This window comes from Falco naumanni, chromosome 4 (genome assembly GCF_017639655.2).
Source record: "Falco naumanni isolate bFalNau1 chromosome 4, bFalNau1.pat, whole genome shotgun sequence".
In the NCBI taxonomy this organism is placed as follows: domain Eukaryota; kingdom Metazoa; phylum Chordata; class Aves; order Falconiformes; family Falconidae; genus Falco; species Falco naumanni.
The window spans coordinates 95,034,279-95,059,540 of NC_054057.1; the positions used below are offsets into that span (position 1 = coordinate 95,034,279).

General features: G+C 38.5%; 1 protein-coding gene across 10 annotated transcripts in view; it reads left to right on the top strand.

The window, feature by feature from the left end:
* Positions 1-25,262, top strand: part of TAFA4 (TAFA chemokine like family member 4) — a 93,717-nt gene that overhangs the window by 59,245 nt on the left and 9,210 nt on the right. For all 10 annotated transcript variants that reach the window (XM_040593295.1, XM_040593296.1, XM_040593302.1 and 7 more), the window contains one exon: positions 18,451-18,606. In XM_040593295.1, coding sequence (XP_040449229.1) covers positions 18,451-18,606 — 156 coding nt within the window. The remainder of the gene's footprint in view (positions 1-18,450; positions 18,607-25,262) is intronic.

The following is a 25,262-nucleotide window of genomic DNA, read 5'->3' on the forward strand; positions in this document are numbered from 1 at the left end:
CTTGTTTCGTGTTCAGTGCTGAAGTTATAAAATATATTTAGCAGAAAGAATCCCATAAATAATTACAAGCTGAGAATGGAATAATGATGGAGAATAACTGTTTAGTTAGATCATATAACTGCAACGCTATGGGTTTCCAGAAAGGGCTTACTCCAGGTTGCTTGCAGAGTTGCTGTTTTGAACCTCCTTGAAACCTGGAGGAAATCTAATTTGAGAAATTTTATGGATTTCTTTATGTAATAGTTCTAAGAAGCCTTGCCCCCAGTGACCTAATTATGTCACCTGCGTGCTGCATAACTTTGTACTCAAGCAAGACTGCCACAAGCCATGTGAGCTTTGTAGTGATTTTTTTTTTTGTAAATTGGATTTCATCTTTTCTTTCCACCCTTCTTAGTAGAAGCTGCTGACTTCAACATTTTACCTGAGGTTGGAAGCTCCACTGACTTTTTTTTCTTTTTTTTTTTTTTTTTTTTTTTCCAAAAGGCCAAGGATGCAATGATAAAACTCATTTGTCTTTTTAATCTTTACCTTGTAATTAGAGCTAAGAGAGGCTGGAAAGAGATGCCAGGCAAGTAAGCTCTTTTCCTTTAAAAGCTCTCCGGGCACATAACTCAGTCTTGGGAGAGCTTTAAAAGTAAGCAGTAATGAAAATCCTGCAGAAAAGAAAAAATAAGCCAACAATATTAAGACTTAAGTGTGCTATTTTTATTCAGGACTGGGGGTAGAAAAGTCTCTGGTACCTCCTGGGTTCATTCTCAGATAAAACATTTGAATCGCTAATTATTTTTAAATATGCTTTTTGTACAGATGAGCTTCTGTCTTTGTTTCTGCCCCACTGATGATTGAAGATGATGTTGATCTTACTTGGAGGTTTTGGAATCATTTTACCTCAGCTTTTTTTGAGAATCAAGTTGTTTTTACTGTGAGATCAGTAATTTTCCTGGAGTTCCGTTTTTCTAGAAGGCAAAACCCTCAAACACAACTTATTTAAATGCTGGAAATCGAATCACTGTGGAATTTAGGTACCTGGATCTCAGAAAGTATTTAAAAATGGCACACCTTTCACTCAGGCAGAGCACTGAGTTAGAAACAAAGCACAGTGGCGGTCATCCCTGTTTATAACAGCAAAGAAGGTGGTGGTGGTGGTGAGAGAATGAATGGCCAAGGATTGAGGTGCCAGTGCTGGTCTCTTGAGAAGCCGAAGTAACGGTGTTTATTGTGCCTTTGGGTAGGATTCTGCAGTTCTAAGTCACTAGATCTCCAACAGTAGAGCACTGCAAAACTGCATTTGTGCATGGATCTGCTGATAGTATTGCTCTAGCACAGCAGATTCTTTATTTCTAGGAAACACATATGCAAAATTTCAATTATTTGTTCCCTTCTGAATGCATATAACACCATCAGTGCAGTGAACTCCAAAGCTTTCCTTTTGCCAACGCATCCTCTAGGAGTCCCATGACTTCTACTCAGTGGCTTTTTCCTTAGTCTTTAACAACCTTTGTTGTCTAAACACTAGTTTGTAGAATCAGAACGATGACTCTGAGAATTACTCTGAAATAGTCAGAGATGTTGCAGAGTGAAACTGTGTTTTGTTGGCACATCATGCTGCGCATGAGACTTACGGTTTTTCATTCCGTGTATGAGAAGGAACATAAGCCTCATCTTGTGCTTGCATTCCTGAAGATAAATGAAAACGATTGTTTTGGAACAAGATTTCTTTTGATAAACAAAATACCCAGTTAAAAATGAAACTAGAGCCTTTTTTTTTTTTTTTTTTTTTTTTTCCTATACAAGACTAGCTTTTCATCTTTTTAAGGCAGAGATGTTCAGGTGAAAACATGGGCCTTAGATAGTATTGCTTAAAACTGGATTGTTTGTCCCCTTTCCCAGTGGGGCCATGAATGGTTACCTTTCCTTGAATTCTCTCTTTTTGACTGTGGAAGATTGCAAAAGTGGTTTTCTCCTCCTGCTGTTTGATAACTATCCTTTGGATTGTTTTAAAGTGGTTTGGGTTTTTTCATTGTTTTCAGTGGCTTAGTGAAGGCTGCTTTCTCCACTATCTTAGCTGGAGGACAAGGCTGAATGTCAAATTGACATGTCATCCATGGTCTGAACAGACAGAGAAGGACAAATAGCAGTTATGATTTGTGAGCTGAATGGTAAACAATGGGGGGTTTTGTGTTTGTAAAACTAAATTTTGGAAGCTAGCAATATCCCCCAACATCAAGGGTATTCTTGACTATGTGCCTAACTTAAATGTATGAATTTTTCCAGTGATATCAACCAAGTCAATGGGCCTGACTTTTATATTACCTGTGCCTTCACGCAGTCAGTGCCCTGGTATAAACGCTGTCATTTGGACGTTAGCAAGCAGCTGTAAACCTCTATACCTTATTGGTCCCTTGTAACTCTGTGCTATGATGCAGCTCAGCATGCAGATTTTTGAGTAAGGAGAGGCAATAGTTTTCAACATAAACAAGTCCTCTGGGTCACATTAACCTCCTTCAGTCTCTGTGTTAAATAATTAAAATAAACTAGGTAGTGTTTAACTATATGTATTTACAGGCTTACTGGAGGAGCTTATTAGTTCAATATCCTCACACAGTGTCTTAAACCTTTCTGAGCTCCAGGATCCCTTATTAAATATTTAGCGCATATTGCTGAAAAAGTCAAGATTTGCTTTATTTTTTAGAGGCGATTTCTCTTCTCAAAATTCTTTTAGCCTTTAAAATACTGGCCATCTATAAATTGTACATTTCTCAAGTTGCCAATTCTTGCCACCAAGGGGTATTTGTCATTTGTGCTGATCTTAATAGTACCTCAAGAAGGTTGTGCAGTGCATCCTCACTGGATTCTATAGAACCACCTCAAATATCTTTTTAAACAATTCATCTGACAGCAGCTCCCTTGGATAGAAAGAGGATGTCAGCTGCTGACTGTGGTTTGGAGACATCAATATTTCTCCTCTTCTGTTTCTGAGACAGTCAAAATGGAATTAGTTAATTGACAAGTATTTTTGTGTTGTTGCTGTGGGATAGTAATTATTGGTGACAAGGGCTGCTGGTGGATATGCATTAATACAGTACAGCAAACCCTAAAATTTGAAAATACAAGGCAATACCCTGCACTATTACGACTAGTCATTTTGCCGTAATCTGACTTGTTACAGATTGAAACTGGTGGTCTTGCCAGGAGAGAGGAGACTTTGTACACAGCAGAGTTTTATAAGACTTGCTATATAGCTGAGCAAAGGCAGCTTAGTGGATTAAAATAGCATCAGTGATATCTCTTGTCTCTAGGGCAATAAGTTATGAGCAAAGACCTCCAGAAAGGATTTTGTTTCTGTGGAGTCTCTATTAGATGATACTGTACAGTAAACAAATAACAAATGGTTTCACTGAGTCCATTCTCATTTTGCCTAATTGCCTGTCTTGGTTCAGTACTAGTGAAGATAAGACATAAGCCACGTTGTATTTACTTTTATGCCCAAGGCCTGATTGCTTACTAAAAGAGGCTAGTCTATGTATGTTCCCTCTGCCTGTAGCTGGAAACTGGTCACTCCTTGCTACAGGCTCCTCTTTTAAAGATTTTAATTCATCACTTTCTGTGTTCCGTGGTCTGAGGTGGCAGCTGGGAGAAAGAGTCCCTGTTCCGTTGCAGTAAAAGCATCAACTTCATAGTGTGAAGGTACCTGGCCAAGCCATTTACAGAATCCTGCAAACAAAGATGTTTTCCACTTCTAACAGTAAGCCTCCATATATTGTCTACGCACTTTGACAAAGGATAATGTGCTGGACTGGCAACATGTTGAATCTCTAATATAGGATCTATTCACGCCAGTAATTGCCATCCACCTCTGACCTGAAACTCGCCTGTTCTTTAAGCAGTGAATCATGATCAGTCACAGTGCTATTCTTGCTAATATTAGGAAGAACATGTGAGAAATTCTTTTAAAGAATGTAGTCCCAATTTTGGCAAGACATTTCATGCATAAATATGCCTGTTTTTTCACTGAAATATTTTCAGTCTAGATTAATAGACTTCCTCTGTTGGAATTTTTACTGAAATTTGATGTACATGTGCAAATTTCATTTAAAAAAATCAGTCTGGTTTAAACTGCCAGGAACATTAAAAGAAATAGAAATCTAGTCTTTCTTACCCAATTTCAGTGTTTATTTAATAACAATATATTACCAAAATTCCAGATAAAATGTCAATGATTTTAAATTAAAAAAAAAAAAAGGAAAAATGAGTTATGATTTTCAAGAGACTGCACCTTTTAATTTCAGAGTGCAAAATGCATTCCTGCAGGGGATAAATGATGCTGGTTCTTTTAGTCCATTGGAAATAGCTGTCAAGTTTGTTGCCAAACAACATGTCTGATTTCATGTCTAATATTTAGCAAAATTTAATGAGTACAAACTGAAAAATGGAATAGTTCTCAGTAGGAGGGTAGCAGAGTTCTTCTTTTGACACACCCCATTGTTCATTTGATTCTAAAGCATGCCTACAGGTGGCCATTCAGCACTCTCAGTGCCTCACCTGTATTAAAGAATAAAAGTGAAGCCAGGGGCACCTTGGAAACGAACCCACCCCAGCTCACAGTCTGAATAGCTTTCAAGAGGAAGCAAAAAGGGCAGCCTTTGTAGCTAACAAGACAGTGTTGGTGGTCTGGGATTTTTACTATTGATATTTAAGGTACTTGAACCTAAAGCTCAGGAAGGAAGTGGAATTTACACTAAATACAGTGATTCATCCTTCAGGCTACTGACTGTTGCAGTCAGTTTGGAAGCCATACTTGAAAACTTCTCCAGTTTTTTCTGCTGGGAATCATCTGCTGGCTGGGATCATCAAAACACAGTGGCCTGAGTGGGCTCTATGGGGAGGCAGCAGGGAAGACCTTGTCAGAACTATCACACTTTTCTTTGAGTGTCCCATCCACAACTAATGCAGAATGCGTGGCTCAGGGACTCTGTTGTGGGTGTTATCTTGGAGTTGTCATGGTACATGGGAGAACTGCATTTGCCTACATCATTGTGATGGTGGAATTGTTCAGCACTTATTGCTAGGATGTGTTAAACTAGTCCCTGAGGAAAAAATGATGCATTTAGCTATCCCACGTGGAACTGTAGGTGCTAGGAATGGACATATGTTTGGGTGCTTCCCTGTGTTATTAGTGAACTTACATGGCAAACTTCCTTCAGTAAAGGTAAGATACTTAAAGTGAAGTGTCAGATGGTTTTAAAGGTCATATCTGAAGGTCTAAGTCTCACAATGCTGAGCCTTTTAAACCAACACTTTGTGTAATTTGGAGTTAGGGATACTTTTTACATGGCCAGATCAAATTCTGAATATGTTGACTGTCAGCTCATTGGTTTGGCTTGCTTTGTAGTTTCAAGTTGTGATTAAAGATAGATCATTATTTTTCAGCTTCTCAGAGCAGAGGTTGCTTCGAACTCAGTAGGGGAAAACCTGCTTTCTTGTAAAAGTGAAGTCTTTGGGGATTATGTTGTTGAAGACTGATACCTTCTCAGCTGAGGTCATTTCCAAACTGTACATATTTATGACAACTTCAGGTCCTCTGCCACCAATTTCAGAATGAATAAAAATATTCATCCTAGATGCATCCTTCCTTGTGTGAATTCACAGCAGAATGTATCTTTTGTTGTACTTTATTGTTTTAAACTCAGTAAGTATTTTACACTCATTCTAGAATCTTTTAAATCTTTCTCCTTTTTTGCCTCTCCCTTAAGCTTGCCCAAAAGTAAAAGGAGAATTTGCCTTAACTTCTGTACTGCCATTGTTACATTCTGAGAAGCAATTTTTTGGAGACCTGAGTTAAAATTTCCTCTTACATGATATGCAATACATGAATAAAACGTACAGGACTTGGTTAGAAGTATTTAAACAGGAAGCTTGCAGGCAATAAATCATATATAAAGTGACAGAAAGGTTTTGAAAAGCCATTTCTTCATCAGCATTTTCATGCTGAATAATGCCATGCCTTTGCCTAACAATACAATTTTGTAATATTTTTAAAGCAAAACTCAGATTTTTATTAATGCAGAAATGCAGATATTGTTACTTTACAAAATTCAGACTATTTAATTATAGAAGTTACGGTATGCCAGTCCAGGTGTATGAATTATTTTCCTTAAATGTTCTGTTTGCCAAGGTAGAGTTAAACTGGACTAGCCAGGACTGTCAATGTGCTGACAATTGAAGTTTCTTCATGGTAGTGGTAGTGCAGAAATAAATACATTAATTATATTGCTTAATCTCAAACGGTCGGGTTTGCGTGCTCCAAAGGTCTATAGTCGCTATAAAGAAAGTCTTGTAATTTCTTGTGCTTGAAAGTGGCACTTGAAAATAATTACAAGATGCAATCACATGAGAACAGGAAGCCTCAATGGATGAGTAATTAGATGCAGAGCCTTTCACCTCAAGGTCCTTGTTTCTAATCCAGATCTGCTTGGTAGTGTTTGGAAGTGCCATCAGACAGGTGGTTAGTGTGAAATTAGTTGGAGATCTCGGGTTTGTTCGTAAGTACATTTCCGCCTAAGAAAAATTGCTGTGGCTGTGATTTTCATTCTGGCTGTCTTCTTCCCTCTTATCTAGATAGGAGACAAAATTTCTGTTCTTTTCTTGTATTGAGCTGACTGGGTAAGATTAATGTGATTCTGGCCAGTTTCACTGCTGTTGGGAACTACCTGCTGGACAACGATGATGCTGTCAGAAATGAGTCCTCTGGTGTGGGCGCCGGAGGGACGTCAGCAGAGGGAGCCGGTAGAGTAGTTCATGTTTAAAGGGGTGCCTAGTCGAAGAGTAGTGTAAGAGAGGCACTCCCAACTACGCAGAGTGTCCTAGGAAGCTCTGAAAATAAAAGGAGTTGAACGGGTGTGGGTGGAAAAGTCTTTTTCCATGGCCTATCCAGCCAGTGCACAAGTGTGTTGTATAGACTATGAAGGACTTCATAGCTTCAGTGGCACTAATGCATTTGTCACTGTCTCCTGCTGTTGTGATTCACTACAGGTTAAACTGACCTTTCCTTAGGTTCTCATGACCTTCAAGCAAGGGGTCTTGCAGAGGAATCTGCCTTTATGAGGCTGCTACTGCTCTGTAGAACAGCTATCATGAGCAATGCCTGTTGGTCCTTCCCACCCGGTCCCTGGTGAGACACTGAGCTAAAGCAAGTACCAGAAGGACACTATATATAATCCATCAATGTTCATGGATTTTCAAAGTTAGTTATTGTTCTGACAAATTACCTTTCAAGTGAGGCGATGCATGTTTTGAGATTTAGAAAATCCAACCATGCTAGCAGAAGCTGTTTCGTAATGAGTTACTCAATACAGTTTTTAAAGGTAAGAAAAATAAGCAGTGTAACTGCTGATTTTACTTTTTTTGAGATTATGATCAGAAGACATATTTAAAAAATTTCCCCTTTGTAATGTGCACACTGCAAGAGGAAAAACCCAACCATCTTAGAGTACCATCTTTGTGGAAAGATACTGGAATTAATGACGTGCCGGGTACCAGGTCACCTTTAATCTTATTCAGAGGGGAGATGGTGGAGCATTGCTGTTAAAGTCAATGGCTCTTGGGGGAGTCTAACCACTGTCGTGTAAGTTAATGGCATGCCCTCTCCTGCCACCCATGGCTGCTCCATTACCCTTGAAAGCAGCCGTCAAATTTGCACAGCTTTAACAGGAACATCTGCTTCTCTCCCCTGGTTGTTTCCTTCACATCTGCAGCGATTGTGACAGGGTATGTGCTCTTCTTCATTCACCCTCGTAGCTCTAACCTTTCCTGTGGCTCATTTTTTATGCTCTGCCTCCTTAATGACTATTCTAATTCATCTCTGTGTTTGCTGGTAGTCTCATTAGGGCCAAGGGAAAATTCACCAGGTGAGGAAGCCCGTTGTTTTCTGGTAAGAATAAAAGTTTGTCAAGTCTGACAAGCTAGCTGAGATACTTTAGAAAGACAATTTCACTACCTTGGTTCTGCAGTTTACCCAGTGGTGGCAAGTGTTCCTGCTAAGAAGGGCAGTGCCCCTCTTCTGCAGTGAATGATGTCCCCTTTTCTGGCTGACCTGGGTCTTTTTTTGGCCAAGATCTAGAAAGATGTACAAGTGTCTTCCTGCTATTTAAACATCTCTTTTCCATTGATTGATTTCAAATAGATTTCCTTGCCAACATAAGACCTGGACATCTAACAACTCTTGGGAATTTGAGATTTCCCATTCAATTCTATCTCCTTGGAGCCTCCAATCCAAATACACCTTGGCACGTGCCCTGGGACTAAGCCAGTGACTGTCTTGCTACATACAGGTGTAGGAAAGTGCTGTTATTGCAGCTGCTACACCACAAAACAAATGCACCCAGTTACCAGGGAGCAAATTTCCACCTCGTGGTAGAACCCCCCCTTCGAAATACAATAATTTGCAGGAATCAAGTCGTCTCTAGTCTTCTGAGTGATGACAGTGAAGCCTGAATATGGGCTAAGGATAAAACTGTTGAACCTTCTTCCAGAGTTGTAGTCTCTGTCAAAGCTAAGATATGGTGTGGAGGAAGGCTTTTGATGTTACTCTTCAGTTTGTTCCTGTTGTACAAGTTACAGCATAGAGCAGCATTTTAAAGTTATATTTTAAATTTTTACCTCAAGCTGAATGGCTTTATTATAATGGAAAATCTACCCAATCTTTGTCAAGGACTGTCCATTTTAATAAGAACGGGAGAAGAGTTGGGTTCTTGGGTGGTTGGAAGGGGATCTATGGAACTCTAAAAGGATGTCTTAACCTTCAGTTTGTTTCTGAGAAGGGTCTGTTAACACTCTATTTTTACTGATTCATATAGCTTTGTCATAGAAACTCACATTTTAAGCCTGGGTGAAATATCTTTATTGTTGTTAGTTGCCAAATGAAAAATGCCAAATTTGGGTAAAACAAGTAGCATATTGACTGCAAAAAGGCCTTTTGCTACATAAGATCATAGCCTTAAAAATATAAATAGCATGGAGGAAGTAAGGTGAAAGATCAGCATAGAATGTGTGTTGTGGCAGGACCCATTTGTGCATGCACCTAATTCAGATTTCTAGATTTGGCTTTCTGAACTGTACCTCTGAGATTACCTTGGGTTACAGCCTGCAACTGAAATGTCAAAATTTTAGGTTTGCACTTTTATTTTTATGTAAGAATATTTAAAAGTGAAAGTTGAAAGGCTCAAGTCATCTGCAGAACCTTGAAAAGAAAAAAAGTATTAATGTTGAAGCCTTGAAAAAGAATCATAAGTATGAAATAGGAAATGTACAGGCTCTGACAATTTCTGAATTCTGACCTTTTTAATTATTACTTGGTTGTTAGCATTGTAAGTCAGGGTAATGATTTATAATATGGGCCTATGGGAAATTGTTACCAGGTTCTGATTCTCATTTTATTTGATCATGATTATATTTTTTTATTGTCTTTTGTACTGTTACAGTGTAGCATAAAATATTGGGCACTCTTCCACGTTAGTTTTTTCCATATAAGAAAAAAGAACATAATTCACTAATACTGACTAAAAAAAAGTCTGTTGCCATTCTGGAAAGCTCACTTATGCTTTGCATTTATGGATATAATAGTTAAAATAGCTTAAGTTCAATTAGCTGTTCAGCCAGGTTGGATACAGTCTTCGCATGCTGAAACCATTTACAAGTCCTCATACCACTCAGAATTAAAAATGCATTTGTGCAATTTAGTTTTATGACCTCTTATTGCTTAACTAGCAGCTGGATCTTATACTTGGACTGCTGCAATGCTTTTCTCATCCATTCCATCGGAATAAACCCAAAGTAACCATTACAGCTATGTAAAACCTGATATAAAATGAGGCAAACTCTGAAAATAATTAATCAGTGGTGATCAAGACATAGGGGCTTTTCCAGGGATTAAAGACCAGCTGAGGAGCTGATGGCCTGGTGCCCAGTGCATTAACTGATCTGATTGCTTGTAACGTTCCTCGAAATTCCATTTGCCTGATTTGCCTATCGCATGAAAATTTCATCTCACTTCAGCAATGAAATGTATCATTCAAATTCACAGTCTTATCCACTGCTCCTGTTTTTTGCAAAAGATGATTCTTCTAGTGCAACAAATACTGTTTTAGGACTTTAATACACACAGAGCAATTAATGGAAAGGAGATTCACTGCCAAAGTCAGTCGTCTAAATTAAGACAGTCAAACAGGACAACCAGAAAAGCTTTCATAAACCATACCATTTAATGATAACAGTTATATCTGGATCTTTCTTGAGTTGATTCTCAAATGAGGGTTAACTAATGATTAATTATTCATTTGCCTACCTCTAACTGCCAAATTCAGGCACAGTGCTATTACTTTACAGTCCCATAGAAGTAATTTCATTTAAGGAGGGAAACACACCTTTGCATGTAAAAAACATAAAACAGAAAAGTGGAAGTTCTTTGTACCTTGTAAATTTTGAGTACTGAAACAGAACAGAGTACAAGTTTCCTTGGTTGCCCTCTGTTTTACCCATGATACTTGGGCATGAGAATAAATATTCGATTTTCACTTGAAATGAAGAAAATGCTTCTTTCACAAACATCTACTTTATTTTCTGGCAACTGCTGTTTACTTAATCTGCAGAGTCTAATGACTTAGATGACAATTGCTGTTTTGTATTCACTAAACAACTATCATTCTTGTCTGATGAATGACCTTGAACGGAGTTAAAAATACCTCTGGCATTTAGTGGATTACAAATATTTGTTTTACACAGCTAAACCCAAAATAGTCATTTGATATTTCAGGTAATGGAGGAATGCTCAGAAGGGCACAAGGCCTAATCCTCAACATTTATTTTGTTGCATATGTGAGACAGACTTCAGAGTTTTTCTTTCATTTTTCTTTCTTAAAGTTTATGATAATATTAAAGGAACTTCTGGCGTGCCATAGATGTGCAGTATGAAGTTGTACAAGGGCAGCGCTGAGTCTGGGCGTGCTGAGCAGCTGCCAATGGAAGCAGGCTGTGGGGGCCAGCAAGCTCACCTGCACCCCGGTGCCTGAGGGCTGCATCAGTGATGGTTTGATCAGGATGGCTTCTGCTATCGATGAAGAGCTAGTTAGGGATGTAGATGTGATAGTCCTCCTCCCCGGTTTGTGGTCTCAGGTATGCTCCTTTTTCTTTCTGATGGCAAGAGCAACGCTGTTATTAGATGCCATCAGCCCTCAATATTGGGGCAGAAAATTAAAATTTTGCTTAAAAAACGGTGGATAACTGTGAGTCTGGCCTATGCAGATATATGTGTACCTGCTTTCTTCAGGCTAGCAGAAATCTCTCCAGGGAACTACTTTAATTCTTTTTTCCCTTTCTCTCATGGTAAACTTGTGAAGGAAGGAACAAATGAGAGGAAAAGTGTGGTCCGCATGTAATAGTGAGAGTGAATGTTAATGGGTCATGTGGGAAATACTTCTGTATTACAGAGCACAATGTTGTGATGGAAAACCAAATCTTTTCCTTGTATTTTCTTCTCTGCCTCACCTAAAATAGCCACACAATAGAAAGTTTTCCATAGGAAATGATTAGCACTATTTTACTCCATGGTACTTCATGAAGTTTTAAGCTTTTAGATTTCATTTGTACAGGTGATATGTGTACTTGAACCAGGATGAATATTTCTACCTGGCTGAAAGGCAGTCCTTATTGATTAACTTCAATGTAGCACCCCAGCAGGTAGACAGGCTTATGTTTTAATTTGTTTTTGCTTCCAGGTCACTCTTCATCCACCTTTCTTTTCATTTGCAGCAACCATTCCCCCCTTCCTCCCTCATTTACAGCACCTACATTGGTCTCAGCTGTTTTGATTTATTGACCACTCAGATTTAATGCTTCATTCCTTGGAGAAGTCTCAGTGCTTGTGTCTGATCTAAGGTCACCTATGCTACTTATTCCAGGGGACTTTAATCTCCATATGGATGTGACCTCTGACACTTGCCAAAGAATTCACTGTTACTTGATTCTGTCCAGCTGTGTCAGCATGTTCCTTCACCTGCACTGAAAGGTTATGCTTTTGATTTCATTAACTTTTTGGGTCTCATTATCAAGGTTTGAGGTTACTCACCTTTTTTCCAAATACACATCTAGATCTATTGTACCCCTAGGGTTCCTCTCAAATTGGTTGCTCATTTTGAGAGTTGCTGTTTTCTTTGAGTGTCGCTTCTTGCCCAAAACAAGTTAAAGTGGTTCAGTGCTGGTTATCTGGTTCTCCAGTTAAAATGCTGATTATGATTTTGCACATGCCATACTACTGGCTTCCACGACTGATGAAGAGCAAATGTCTTGGGTGGAACAAAGGCTGTAACTTTATGGGCTGTTAGAAACCTGTAGATTGTGGAAGCAGCAATCTCAAATCCTTCATCTGGGAGATACTGTATCTTTGCTTGCTTGTTTTGTTACAGGTGTTAGCTCTAGTAATCAAAACACTGCTATGTATTTGAGGAACATGAGATTAAAGGATAGCAAACAGGATTCCTTGCTCCCTTTTTTTTTCTCTTCCCTTTGGTGTGTGTGCTACATCATACTTTGCCTATTATCATGGTCAAGTGATTATGGAAAGATATTTTGTGTCTATTTATCTGGAGAGCAGTTGAACTGGTTGAACTGGTCTTTTGTGGCAGTTCTAGACCCTCTGAACAGTCCAGTCCCTAACTGCTAACAAGTAAAAAGGTAAAACTTTAAAAGTGAGACTGGACTGAATTGTATGTGCAGAGACAATTTATGACTTTTTTTTTCATATATATATATATAATATTGTATATCCGTGAGGAAGAAGAGCATCTAAGTCAGGACCTTGTGACATGAATGTGACATTATTATGAAAAAATCTAGTGGGTGATGGAATGGTAGTAGAGAAAAGCTCTGCTGAAGAGCCTAGAAGCCTAGAAGATGGTGTGTAAATTTTGCCTTTCAAGTGACTTTTAGCTTCTTCTTTTGAGAAGAGCTGTCATCTTTCAAAACATCTCACCTTTCCTCCCCCAAAACATCCCATGAACTGGAGAGGTTCTCATAAATATGTATGGTAAAAAATTGTGAAAAATAACATGTTATTTCCTTTAATACATGTGTTTTTTTTTCTAAGAATATTTTCCTCTTGGTGTGTACTTCTGTGTGTTCATATATTTGTAAGCAAAAGCCAGCATTAAATGAAGGTGCAACATCAAGCTTTTTAGAGTGCTTTCCTCTTCCAGAAAACATCAGGGCTGACTTGTAAACTCACTTGTTTCTCTGACTGTTGTCTGCAATATTAGGTTCCATAGCCATTCATCTTCCTATTGACAGACATCCTCTTTGCCTTTTAAATAAATGATGCAGTTGATGTCATCCAGACCAAGCTTGCTGGTTTTGAGGCTTACTGAAGAATGTGCTGAGCTATGGTCATATTGTCCTACTGTCTAGATGTGCTGTTCTCCACAGTGCTAGTTGCTTTCTTTATTAAAGAGGGCAGCTTATGAAACAGAGATAAAAACTCCCTTTAAATGTGTCTTTTCCATATGTTTCTTGGTTAAGAAATTAGAAAAAGAGGAGATTATTCAGGATTTCAGATAAAGGCATGCTGCCTGCACGTATATTGCATTGAAAGAGCACTCCTTGTGAGTGATTAGAATTAGTCACAGAGATGAAATGGATGTGGACAGAATCGGCTAGCAACCTTCTGAAAGCCTTCCTCTTTCTTTGATATTTTCCTTGTAGTTTTGAAGTACATCACTGTGATGTTTGATATTTTATTAACAATAATTGTATTTTCCTCTTTTCATTTGAGGATTTCAAAGAGTTTTAGAAGCATTAATTGCATATCTGCCCCCTGACTTCTATGAAGAAAGTGAAAATAAGGTCTTGTCAAATATGTTAGTTGAAAAAAATGTATTAAATTGAAAATAAACAGTTCAGTGGTGATTATTAAGTCAACTCTACTCACAACACTTGTGCTGGCTTGTAATGTGCAAGCCTAGTAACTTCCTAGCTTGTACTTTCTTGTTCTTCAGAGATGATGACTGCCTTCTCTGCAAACTGTGAAGCTCTACACAGGACCATATTCTGGGCTGGAAAGTCCACAGCTAACAAAGAAACGGTCACAGAGCCTTTGTTTGGCTAGTGCTTGAGATCGTTAAGATGCATCCTGGGCTTGGGCACCTGAGGGCTATTATTATCTGTAGGTATTTCATTATGGAAGGCAGCAAAATTCACAGCATGGAGTATCCTGGAGGTTGCTTCTGTTAGCGAGCCCTGTCCCATTATGTCTGTGCTCTGTATGGAGAGAGAAGGAAAGTGTCCTTAGTGAACTTGAATAGCGTCGGTATTTCTAGGGAAGCTAAGCTGTAAAGGATTTGTGGTATGGAGAGTAACACATACGCCAGGCTCCTGATCAGAGGTAACCCAGAGGCCCCTAGTTTTCAACATTCATCCTCTGTCCTCCACAGTGCCTGGCTGGCAGACATTCCCTCTTCGGCATGCGGAAGGTGTTCTATGACAGGAACATTTCTTTGGTATTGTTGCTGATAAAATGTATCTCTCCTTGGAGAGTTTTCTTGTTTAAATGTGAAGATGTAACTGAATTTCAACTGCAAATATTGACAGCCCTTAAACTGCAGATCTGTATAGGTTTACGGGTGAAGAGCTATAAATTTATGGGCTTTTTCTAAGTGAGCCCAAAGGGGCTTGTCTCTCCACAGCCTGCTTTCTCCCTCTCTCTCAGTGCAGTTCTCCCTGAAATGGCTTTCCTGATGTGTCCGGTGTAGAATTCACTTACTGTGATCTTCACACCTTAAAAATCGTTCAGTCCCAGCTTCTTTAATGCCTTGGCTTCCTGAGAATCCATTGATTATAAAATATTTTAAGGCTGTTCTTGGGTTTTCTGTCATCATGCTCTCAGCTGTACCTTAAATGTACTTCAAACCCAGGATGAGGGTTTATCTAGTGCACGATGGAGGTTAAAATGTGCAGGAGAATAGTTTTATATTCTTCCTTTTTTGCTGCCTTTGGGCACCTGAATGCAGAATCAACAGGTTTCAGTAGATCTAGGCAGAGAATAGACTGAGTTGATGGTTAGTTGTCAAGACACTGATAGTTTTCTTAAATCTGAAAGCCACTCTGCAAACTGAGTGCTTGTCCTCTAGATTGCTAACACTGACAGAGATGGGACAGAAAGCCAGTATGTTAACACTTAGCATTTGTTCAGCACCTGTTCACAGATGCGTCTGAATATTAAGGAGAAATGCATATGGTGCTCAACAGAATAAAAAGTGTTAAGATGCATGTGAACAAGCAGGAGGAAATATAGATGTGAACATGTAGGAGGGGAAAGACTATTACAAGGCAATCCAATTAATGCAAATGATGCATGCAGATGTCTTTGGCTTTTTAGTACCTTTCACTGTTATACTCCATAAGAGCTACGCACTAGGGACAAGAGAGCGCTGTCTTCCTTTGCGTGGCAGCAGTACTTTCAAACCTTAGCATCCTACCCTTGCCAGCAGATGAGCAGGGGACACCTCTTACGTGCTTGTTTAGCTATGAAGCATGAATAAGTGTACAGTAAAACAGCTACTAAACCAAAAGATGCATTCATGAGGTAACTTAATTTTGCCTTCTGCAAACACCTGTGTGCCTGTTGACTCCTGGCACTTCAGGGGAGCACTGTCACTGCTTTAAAATTCAAACAAGATAATTGAAAGCGAGCCCTGGGTTTCTTGGGCTGTGTGCTCAGGGCCAACTGGTTTGATTTATTTTGGTATTGACTTAACAGGACTGTTCACCTAAAGGAAGCAGGATTTGAGCTTGAAAGCAGACATTCTTTCAGCTATATATTGATCGTTAGAGCTGGATCAAGTCCATCCTTATGATGTACCTTCTAAAAAAATGGCTTCTACTATTATCTTGGCATCTGATGTCTGGTGAATAATGACTTTAATTAAAAAGAAGACCTGGCTGCTTGGTCTTTCAGATGAGAAACATGGCAAACTCAAGTATGTGGTATAAGCAGTTCCAAATTTTCCCTTTTTCTCTTCTCCCTTATAAAACTTCCTTCTCATGAGACAGTCCAGACTGTGACCTTGCTCTCCTGAAGTCAATAGAAATTTTTTCATTGACTCCAGTGAGTGCGGGATCACCACTGTAAGCACGATAGGAACCAATGGGATTTTCCCTTGTTTACTCCAAAGAGTTTTGACTCAGGCTGTAAGTCTAATACATAAATAAATACACTCTCTTAAATCAGCAACTTCATTTTACGTAATCTTTTCTGTCAGAACCCCTGGCCACCTGCTTATTATCTCCAAATATTGTTGTGTGAGGTGTTTTGTAGAACAATATTTTGGAATGAAGTGTCATCGCCAATTGGATTTCCCTGTTTGTATACTTATTTTCCATATTGACTTGCATAGAAGCTTCTGTCCTACAAGCTGGTAGCTGTTTTCATTTTTTCCCCATCTTTATTATGGTATGTATATTAGGTACTTGCATGAAAATTCAGTCTGCCAATAAACTTGTTACAGGAGCTATGTAAGGTACTTTTATGCTGTCTTCAACATTTTTTCAACTTGCTGTAAAATACCTTATGCATTTTTCTGCTGTAGCATATTTTGCTTAAAAGTACAGTGTACTCTTTTCCTCAGAAAAAAGTATCTGTGTGTGTGTATATATATATTTATTTAACATGTTTTAAATTTGCTTTTCAGGATTGCATGTATGAAGTTTCTTGCCCATTGAGGTTGCTGTGAATACAAATTTGGCAACAAGTCATGCAGTCCTTTAGCTGTGCTTGAAATACTTGTGAAACCAAAGCACGTGTATTGGAACATTGCCAAGACAACCTTTTAAAAAGTTTTATATATATTTGAATACTCCCCTTTCTTGGGGAAACCCCCTTAGAAGCCTAAATCACATTTCTAACTCTTGCGAAGGTTAAGATTTCCCACTTAATCAACACATAAAAGTTTCTACCCCAAAAGTACAGTGATCTTTATCACTCAGTAAGATGTCATCCATAAGGATGTAAGCCTAGTCACAACTGCAGCAGGCCAAGGTGTTCTCTGTCTCAAAATCCTGTGTCTGGTATTCATTAGCAAGAGATACTGTAAACAACCAACCAACCAAACAAAAAAAACCCAAACCCAAAACAGGGCAAGCATGGAGTGAGTAGGAAACAGGTTGATCCTCCAGGCTTGCCAGTTGGAGGATTGCCTGTTTCTTTTACCTTCCTTTCTTTAGTCTGCTGTGCCTTTGATAATGCCCACACCTACACCAATATCTGCACTGTTGTTTCTTGTTGAATAAGGAGCCCGTACTGCTTTGATGGTGAATATTTTTACTATTCTCATCATTGTCTCTCTGCCTAGCTCGCTTATTAAAAAACTCACCCTGTTCTGTAGTGCTGTTAATTTACAAGGTGCTTTACAAACATAGATAAGAGCCATCCAAGGCTCTACTCTAAATAAGACGAGACAAATGCAAGATTAAGCACTTGAAGGCTGTTCAGGAAAGTGAGGACATGGAAATGACTTATGCAAAGAGGAGAGAGGTTTTGTGAAGTGGGGTTTCTGAGAAAGGGGTTTGGGCAGGGTGGAGAGTAAGTATGGCAGTGGAGGAAAATGGTCGGGAGCAAGGAGCAGCGGAGCTAAGATGTGAAGGCAGGAGTAAGGAGAGGAGGTGGAAAAATTAATTCTGAGAATTAGGGAACAGTGAATTGTGAGGAAAGGCACTTGAGAGGAAAGCAATAGGATAGAGTATCCCAGTTTTCTTCAAAATGGTCTGGGAGAGAACTTGAGAAATCCATATAGTTTGGGGATTATTTTTTTTTCTTGGTTTGTTGTTGTGTTGTGGGTTTTTGTTTTTTTTTTTTTTTTTTTTTTTGACAAAACTTGACTATGGTAGCTTGTCAGCCTACCTTGTTCTTAGCTTACCTCCAATAATAGGCATAGCAAGCAGTGCTTACATGTTGTCATGTTAGAAAGTTTCCCTACTGTTTAAGATGTGTTCCTTGTGTTAAATATTATCCTGCCCATTGTATCCATTTATGAAATGAAATAATGAAATATAAATCCTAATGCAAGACAGGAAGCCAAATGAAGGAGGACTGTGCTTTCTCTCTGCATGTTGTCTTGTCTAGTCTATCTGATTGACTACTCCAGTCTCCTTTTCTCCATATGGATTTGTAAGGGCCAGAGAAGAAAGACTGAAAAATTGACTTCTTATGATGAACTAATCTTTATTAGTAAGAAAAGGATAAACTTGGGGAATAAGCCAGATCCTACAAGATGCTTTGCCCCTTTGTCTTCCTGGGATTTAAACTGGCATTTGAGAGATTCAGTATCTTGTAGGACTGTATGAACTAGCTTTTTCTCTATGCACTGATGTTTTGTTTTGCTCTCCATCACCTATCTCTGCAATTATTAGGCCAGCACCAAGTCAAGCAAGGGACATGTGAAGTTGTGGCAGTGCATCGTTGCTGCAATAAGAACCGGATTGAAGAACGATCACAAACAGTCAAGTGTTCTTGCTTCCCAGGACAGGTGGCTGGTACGACAAAGGCTCAGCCTTCGTGCGTGGAAGGTAAGCAGCCTCCTGCTCACTCATGGTTCATTAAGGTTGTTTGAGAAGTTTAGTCTCCTTGATTGTTTGACTTCCCACTGCCTCAAAAGCATAATCCTTCCTTTTGTTAATTTTGGAAACATCTCTGTACGTTGATGATAATGAGTCTGTGCATAAATCTGGGTGTAATTAATCCTCTTAATATATGTACTTGTCCATTTCATGTCTGTGCCAATAAAACTTCTTAATTTTTTTCACACAAGAATTCTCCTTTATTACTAGTCTGAAAACATCATAAGCCAAGAAATTCAAGCTTATGATACTAACTCTTCCAGCTGTTTTTAGACTTAGTAACTTGGCTAAAAATTCCCTGGATAATAAATGCAGCCCTAAAACTGGGTATGCAGATAGTACTGGAACATCTGATTTTGAAAGCTGTTCTCCAGATGACTGTTTCACCATATTATGTTCCTAATGGGCCCTTATGCTGGACACCCGCGTTACAATGATGCCCCATGTCTGTTCAGTTTTGTGTATTGTAACCACAAATAGGTTGGAGTTTAGAGAGCAGAGCAAGCATGCTGCTGTACAGGACCCAGTGTCTGAGCTAGGACACTTACCTGATGAAGGAAAAACGTGGTACAGTTGCTTTATTCAATCACCTTCCTGGGTAGACGTTGAAATCCTTGCAGAGCTCAATATTGCCATCCTTATGCTTTTAGCATTGTAACTCACTTGAAATTAAATTCATTATATATACTAAAGCTAAAATCTTACTTTGATTGTAATGTTGATCAGGTATTCTGAGGCTATATAAAACTCTCCTTCCTGAGGCTTGCTCTGTACCTCACCCCTGCTGTTTTCCTCTCTGGCTTACCAGCAGTTCAGAAACTATGGGTTACCCTTCTTCCTTTTCCACCAGCAGGGTCTATTCCCCGGAGAGGCTGCTGCTGCTCTTAACTTAGTAATCAGCTACTCCAAGACAGACTTTCTTTGTTTTTATTTTAGAAAAAATCTAAAAGTTACCAGATCCCCCATTTCATTGGTTCATAAGCAAGACTCTTTTGTCTTCATTTTTTTTCACACAAAATTGCAACCATTTCAAATTAAATATAAAACAGAAAATTCAAAATCCAATTTTTAATGTATCATTGGGAGATCCTTAGTTCTAAACAGAAAACTCTAAATACATGTGATATCTGATTTTTTTAAATCTATTGTCTGTTTTGAGAACCTCTTATTTAAGAAAGTAGATGTTGGGTTTTTTTTTAAGATGCTTAGTCTTTTCATGCCTTGTAATTCAGGAACATAATCAACTTTAACTGTGCAATTTGTTAAGTAGTTTTCTTGTCACATCAGAAGTACCTCCTGTATTTTTAGGTGACACATCAAACAGCAGAAATACTTTTATGTACAGCAGATAATAAAAGTCAGGCATTGTTTAAAACTCACTTAAGGATTGCAAAGGTGACACTGTTGTTGTATGATAGAAAGATTTAAAAGTACAATACCACAGAAGCTTAATTCAGTCAATGCAAATTGTTGCTGACAGAATTTAGTGACTGTTTTTTCTTCAAGTATAGTTAAAATTAAATATGACAAAACATTATGAATGTAAGAATTTGGTTTCTACAGTGGAAGCCTTTGATTCCCCCTCACCCCTTAGGGCAATGTTTTAGCATGCTTCGCTTATTTTTGCAAGCATTGGGGACCACAGTCAGTTGCCATAGCACAGAAACTGTAACTGTCTTTCCTTAGCCTCCGGATTAGATATTTTCTCCCACTCTATACATACCTTTTGGTAGGCTTCTATGCTGTGGAAGCCAGAAACAGTTTGTGTCTTGAATTTGCATATTTCAGTCTGATACAGACATTTTCTTTTCCAACACTACCTTACTGAATGCAGGGCTGTGTAATTTGCCTATATTTTGCCCTGAGCTTAAAAGGAAGGACATGCTGAAAAAAGTTACTTTTCTAACTAAAGAAAAGATTTCATAGAGCAATTGGCTTGTGGTAGTCTTTAAAAATATTTTCTTTGAATTTCAGACCTTATCCAGTAGTGGTTTTCGTTTACATTAGGGCAGCAGTTGTCTCTGTGCTGGTGCTCATGCATGGCATGCATACGGTGGTTGGTACTTGTAGTTCCTACCTCACATCACAGTCACAGAATACCTCAAGCTGGAAGGAACCCATGAGGACCATCAAATCCAACTACCTGCTCCGTGCAGGGCAACCTAAAACTGAATTGTATGACAAAAGCATTGTCCAGATGCTTCTTGAACTCTGACAGGCTTGGTACCAAGACCGTGTCCCTGGGGAGACTGTTCCAATGACTGACCACCCTCAAATTACTTACGTGCTAAACTGTGTTTGGACAACATAAGAAAACAGTGTAGTTCATGTTCATTGAGAGTGTGTCCAAAAAGTACCTGTAGTGTCAGACTACATGATTTTTAGTCATACACAGAGAGATTCTTTTAACTATTGGAATTCTTAGTAAAAGTAGCTTAGGGTTAGTAGTTTTTATAGCAGATATGATTTAAGTGTGCTCTATTTGGATTTAGAAAATATGTTCTGTTTGGATTTTAGCCTCTTCACATGCACGCAAAAGAAAACCAACTATGTACAAGTCATGCTGGAAAACAATAGTAAATAGGATGAAATCAGTCTCTCTTAAGTTGATGTTGCCTGTGAACTTTCCAGGGTTTCCATATTTCACCTGTTCTTGGGCAGCACAAAAAGACTATTGGAGCAGAGTAAATGGAATTGTATTTCATGTTCTATGCAGAGTAACAGCCTTTATAAAGTTATTGGAATGTCATTATGTTTTCCTTTCTTGACCAAATGAATGAATGCTTATGTAATTAAATAATTACAATAAGTTTTGTTGAGATAATTTTGTTGCATGACAATTTTACAAAAGCCTGCTTTGTCATGGTATTTTTAAATGGAGATCTGATTTCTCTTTTAGTGTTAACAACTCACGAAACAGTGAGTGGATTCTAGTTTTCCTTCAGGCCAGGCAAGTATATCACTGGTCATAGACTGTAGATAGTCGATGAGAAATTAAGACCACTGCAAGAAACAGATTCTAACAGAATACAGAAGACTGTAAAGGTCTGGGACTTCAGCAATGTCTAGACAAACTATTTACCATTCTGTTCTGGATTTAAACTTGACATTTGAGCAGCTTTCTCCTATAACCTATTTGGATTTTTTTTTTTTTTTAAATTTTATTTTTATTTAAAATAAGGCTTTCTCATTGGAAATGTGTACATATTTTTTTAGTATTTTATGGGGTTTTAATTTGGTTGGGGTTTTTTCCTTAGTTTTCTCAGTCTTGCAGCACATAGGTTTCCTGACCTAGATCCCACTGGGTATCAGTGACAGCTCGTTTGTTAATTTGGGCAGAGGTAGAGCCTAGTTCATCAGAGCTCCTTGTTGACAAGTATTTGGCATTGTGCCCATTTGTATATATAGTCCATGAAATAGGCTTATAAAGCCTGTTGTCGGGTTTTTCAGGATACAGTCATAGGCCAGCTGGATGTTTACATTTTGAAATAGGTTGACAGATGCTAAAGAATTTTGCACCAGGTCAGATTTAAAGCAGCAGTTTATTGGGGCAGCTAAGCTCTGCTTGAAGAGGTAGTGAATATGTGGACCAATATTCACAGCTACCAATATCTCAGGCGCCCTATTTGAGCAAAGTCAGAATAGATGTTTGCATAATTACATTCAGGCATACACCTATACATAGAAGTGACTCTTTTTATCATGATATGTGCTAAGGAGGAAACTAAGTAATTGTGCTACGGAAGAAATGATAGATATCCAGGTGAGTTCCAAGGAAAAGGTGTTGAAGTAGTGCAGAAAAGAAAGTAAAAGCTAGTTAAATCTTGCAAATGCATAAGGTGAAAGTCTTAAGTGCCTTGATTGATACAAATGGGTCCATGTTGTGGAGTAATACTGAATTGTCTGGCCTAACTGACATTTATAGTGCATTTTGCATTTCTACAGTGTCTTTCATCTCTGAAACTTTAAATATTGGTAGTAAGAGAAGTCAAAGTACTTAATTTAAAAAGGATATGAAGGTGAAAATCAGTGTTTTTTATAGACTGAGATCTTTGCATTTTTACAAGTAAAACCACTTGTCATAACTAGATGAGAGTACAGGGCAAGAACTCTTTGGGTCAGGATATTTTTTATTCTTTGCCCGTGATAGCACGCTTACTTAAGTAACTGCATTTTGGATGCATCCAACAAGAAACTCTTGTTATTTGTGTATTTGAACTTGTGAAAACTATTGACAAGCACTGACAAACAAACAAAAAAACCCAAGGCTAGTTCTTCTACACATGCACACCTCATTTTCCTGGGAGTTTGAGCTTCCAAGCACAGGCTCATATGATACTTTGGAAATGTTGTAGATAAATTGAGCCACTAAACTCAGAAAAAGACAGAGCATGTAAAAGGAAGTATTTAAATATGCAGAGAGGACATACCATGTAGTCTGTATACCGTGCCTTGAGCTGTAGCTATACTACTGGATTGCAGCTATAGAAAATTTTGCTTAGCAATGGTCAACCCATTTTTCTGTCAATGACTAAATTACATTTAAAGTAGTTATGAGATTTTGTTTATACCAGTTTTCTTCAAGGAAATAAACACCCTTGAATAAGTACTTCCAGCTTGTCTAACAGCTACTGCCAAGAAGATAAAACACTAATAACTCTTGTCTGTAGAGTAGCTATCTTAGCTAAGTGTGTTAAATGCCCCTAAGTAAATCATCACTAGCCAAATCATCTCCCATCTAGGCAATTCTATTAGTCCTAGAATTTATGAGGAAGAAACGTTCACATTGGAAGGAAAAGTGAATGGGACTAAAGAATTGTTGAAGAATTTTTCTGTAAGGCCAAAAAACCGCAATGAAGAAAAAGGACAATTTTGGCTGAAAGCCCATCTGGGTTACAGACTGAAGGGAAGAGGGCATATAGAAAGAAGAAAACAAAAAATCAATACATAAGAAATAGATAAAAGAACAAAGAGCTGAGAAGATTTCCCTCCCACTGTTTTTGAATGGATTTCAGAATACTTGAGAATTCAAAAGGATCCTAATGCTTTGTCAGTATTCAAAGAGTAAAAGGAAATACGCAGTAGAATGAATAGTGTACAGAAAATTTACATGGGAGAAAGCATAATCCAGTGGAGTAGGAAATACATCTGTATTTGTCCAGACTAAGGACAATATGAATTTACTTGTTCAAGACGAACACACAGAAATCCTTAATAAAAATACTAGCTCATAATGCATGAAATATTGACATTGTTAATGCTGAGGCGGATCAGTGTCACAGTTCTGCTTTTGGGTAGGTAACAGGATGGGCAGGTACTTTCTAACTTGTTGGTGAGCGTCTTTTTTAGTCAACAATATCTACTAGGATTAAACTTCTTTTTTTTCTTTCCTTTTTTAATTCTAATCCTGGGTAGTTTAGAGTCCTAACAAGCTGGCTAATAGATCTCTGGTCAGTTGTAATTAAAAATGTGTTTCAGAATACTTGTGGTACTCTGGAAGAGCACTAGTATTGTGACAGCTTAGGGAGGGTAGGCACCGTGGTCTAGATACGCAAGGGCAGCTGAGGCTGATCTCAATCCTGTGTGAGTAACTGAGAAGCTGATCTGATATCCAATTAGCAAGGAATTCCTGGACTACAGATCACAAGAATTTATGTGGCTTTCTGAAAAGAGATTTGCCAGACACAACTGATTTCATTTGCTGAGGAGTTTTCAAGACTAATAGAGATTCTTGGTTTAACACACGTAAGCCCAGGTTTTCCAAGTTACCTTGGAAGACAATGTTTAATTTATTCAGCTAAAGATTTGGTTACTAAATACATTTGAGGATTTAAGTCTTATTTTTGTAAGCTATTTAATCTTGAACCATATGCCATTGTGTGCAGTGCTCAGTGTCAGTTACCTAGCATACCTCAAAAACACATCTCTCCCCAGTCAGCAGTAGGACGTGGTAGTCAAATGGCACGTATCTACGGGGATTTCACAGTGCTTAGCTCTACACCTGACACTCTGCAACGTTTTCAGCAGTGACCTGAAAGCAAATATAGAATCTCTCCTGACAAAAACGTGTATGGGTTTCATCTGGTGGGGCAAACAAGTAATTAATGATGAGCCCAAGGCAGTCACGTGGCATAGTCCTGCTCACAGGAAGTGGAACCTGTTTGAAATAACTGCGTTAATAAAGACAAATGCATTGTGGTGCGAAACTGAAGAAGTTCAATCAGCTCAGTTTATCAGGCAGAAGATTGAAAAGTTACTGGGTTGCAGCACATTTAATACCTTCACAGGGAGAAAATGATGATTGCTAACAGGTGCTGTAATGTAGGAGAAGAAAGCACAACAGAAGAAGTGGGAAGAGGAAGAAAACTAAGGCTGTGTGTTTCATGCTGAGATTATTTTACTGTCAGAAAAAAATGACAATGGTAGAAGTGTCTTTCTTCACCTTTTCCATGTTGGCTTGGAAAACACTGTGTAGCCCAACTTGACTGGGGGAACAACACAGTGAACTGCATGAGACAAGATGAGATGATGTATTGACACCTTCTGGCTTTACTCTTTGTGAACCTACTGTTTCCATGCAGTCACATTATCTAGAGAGCAATGTC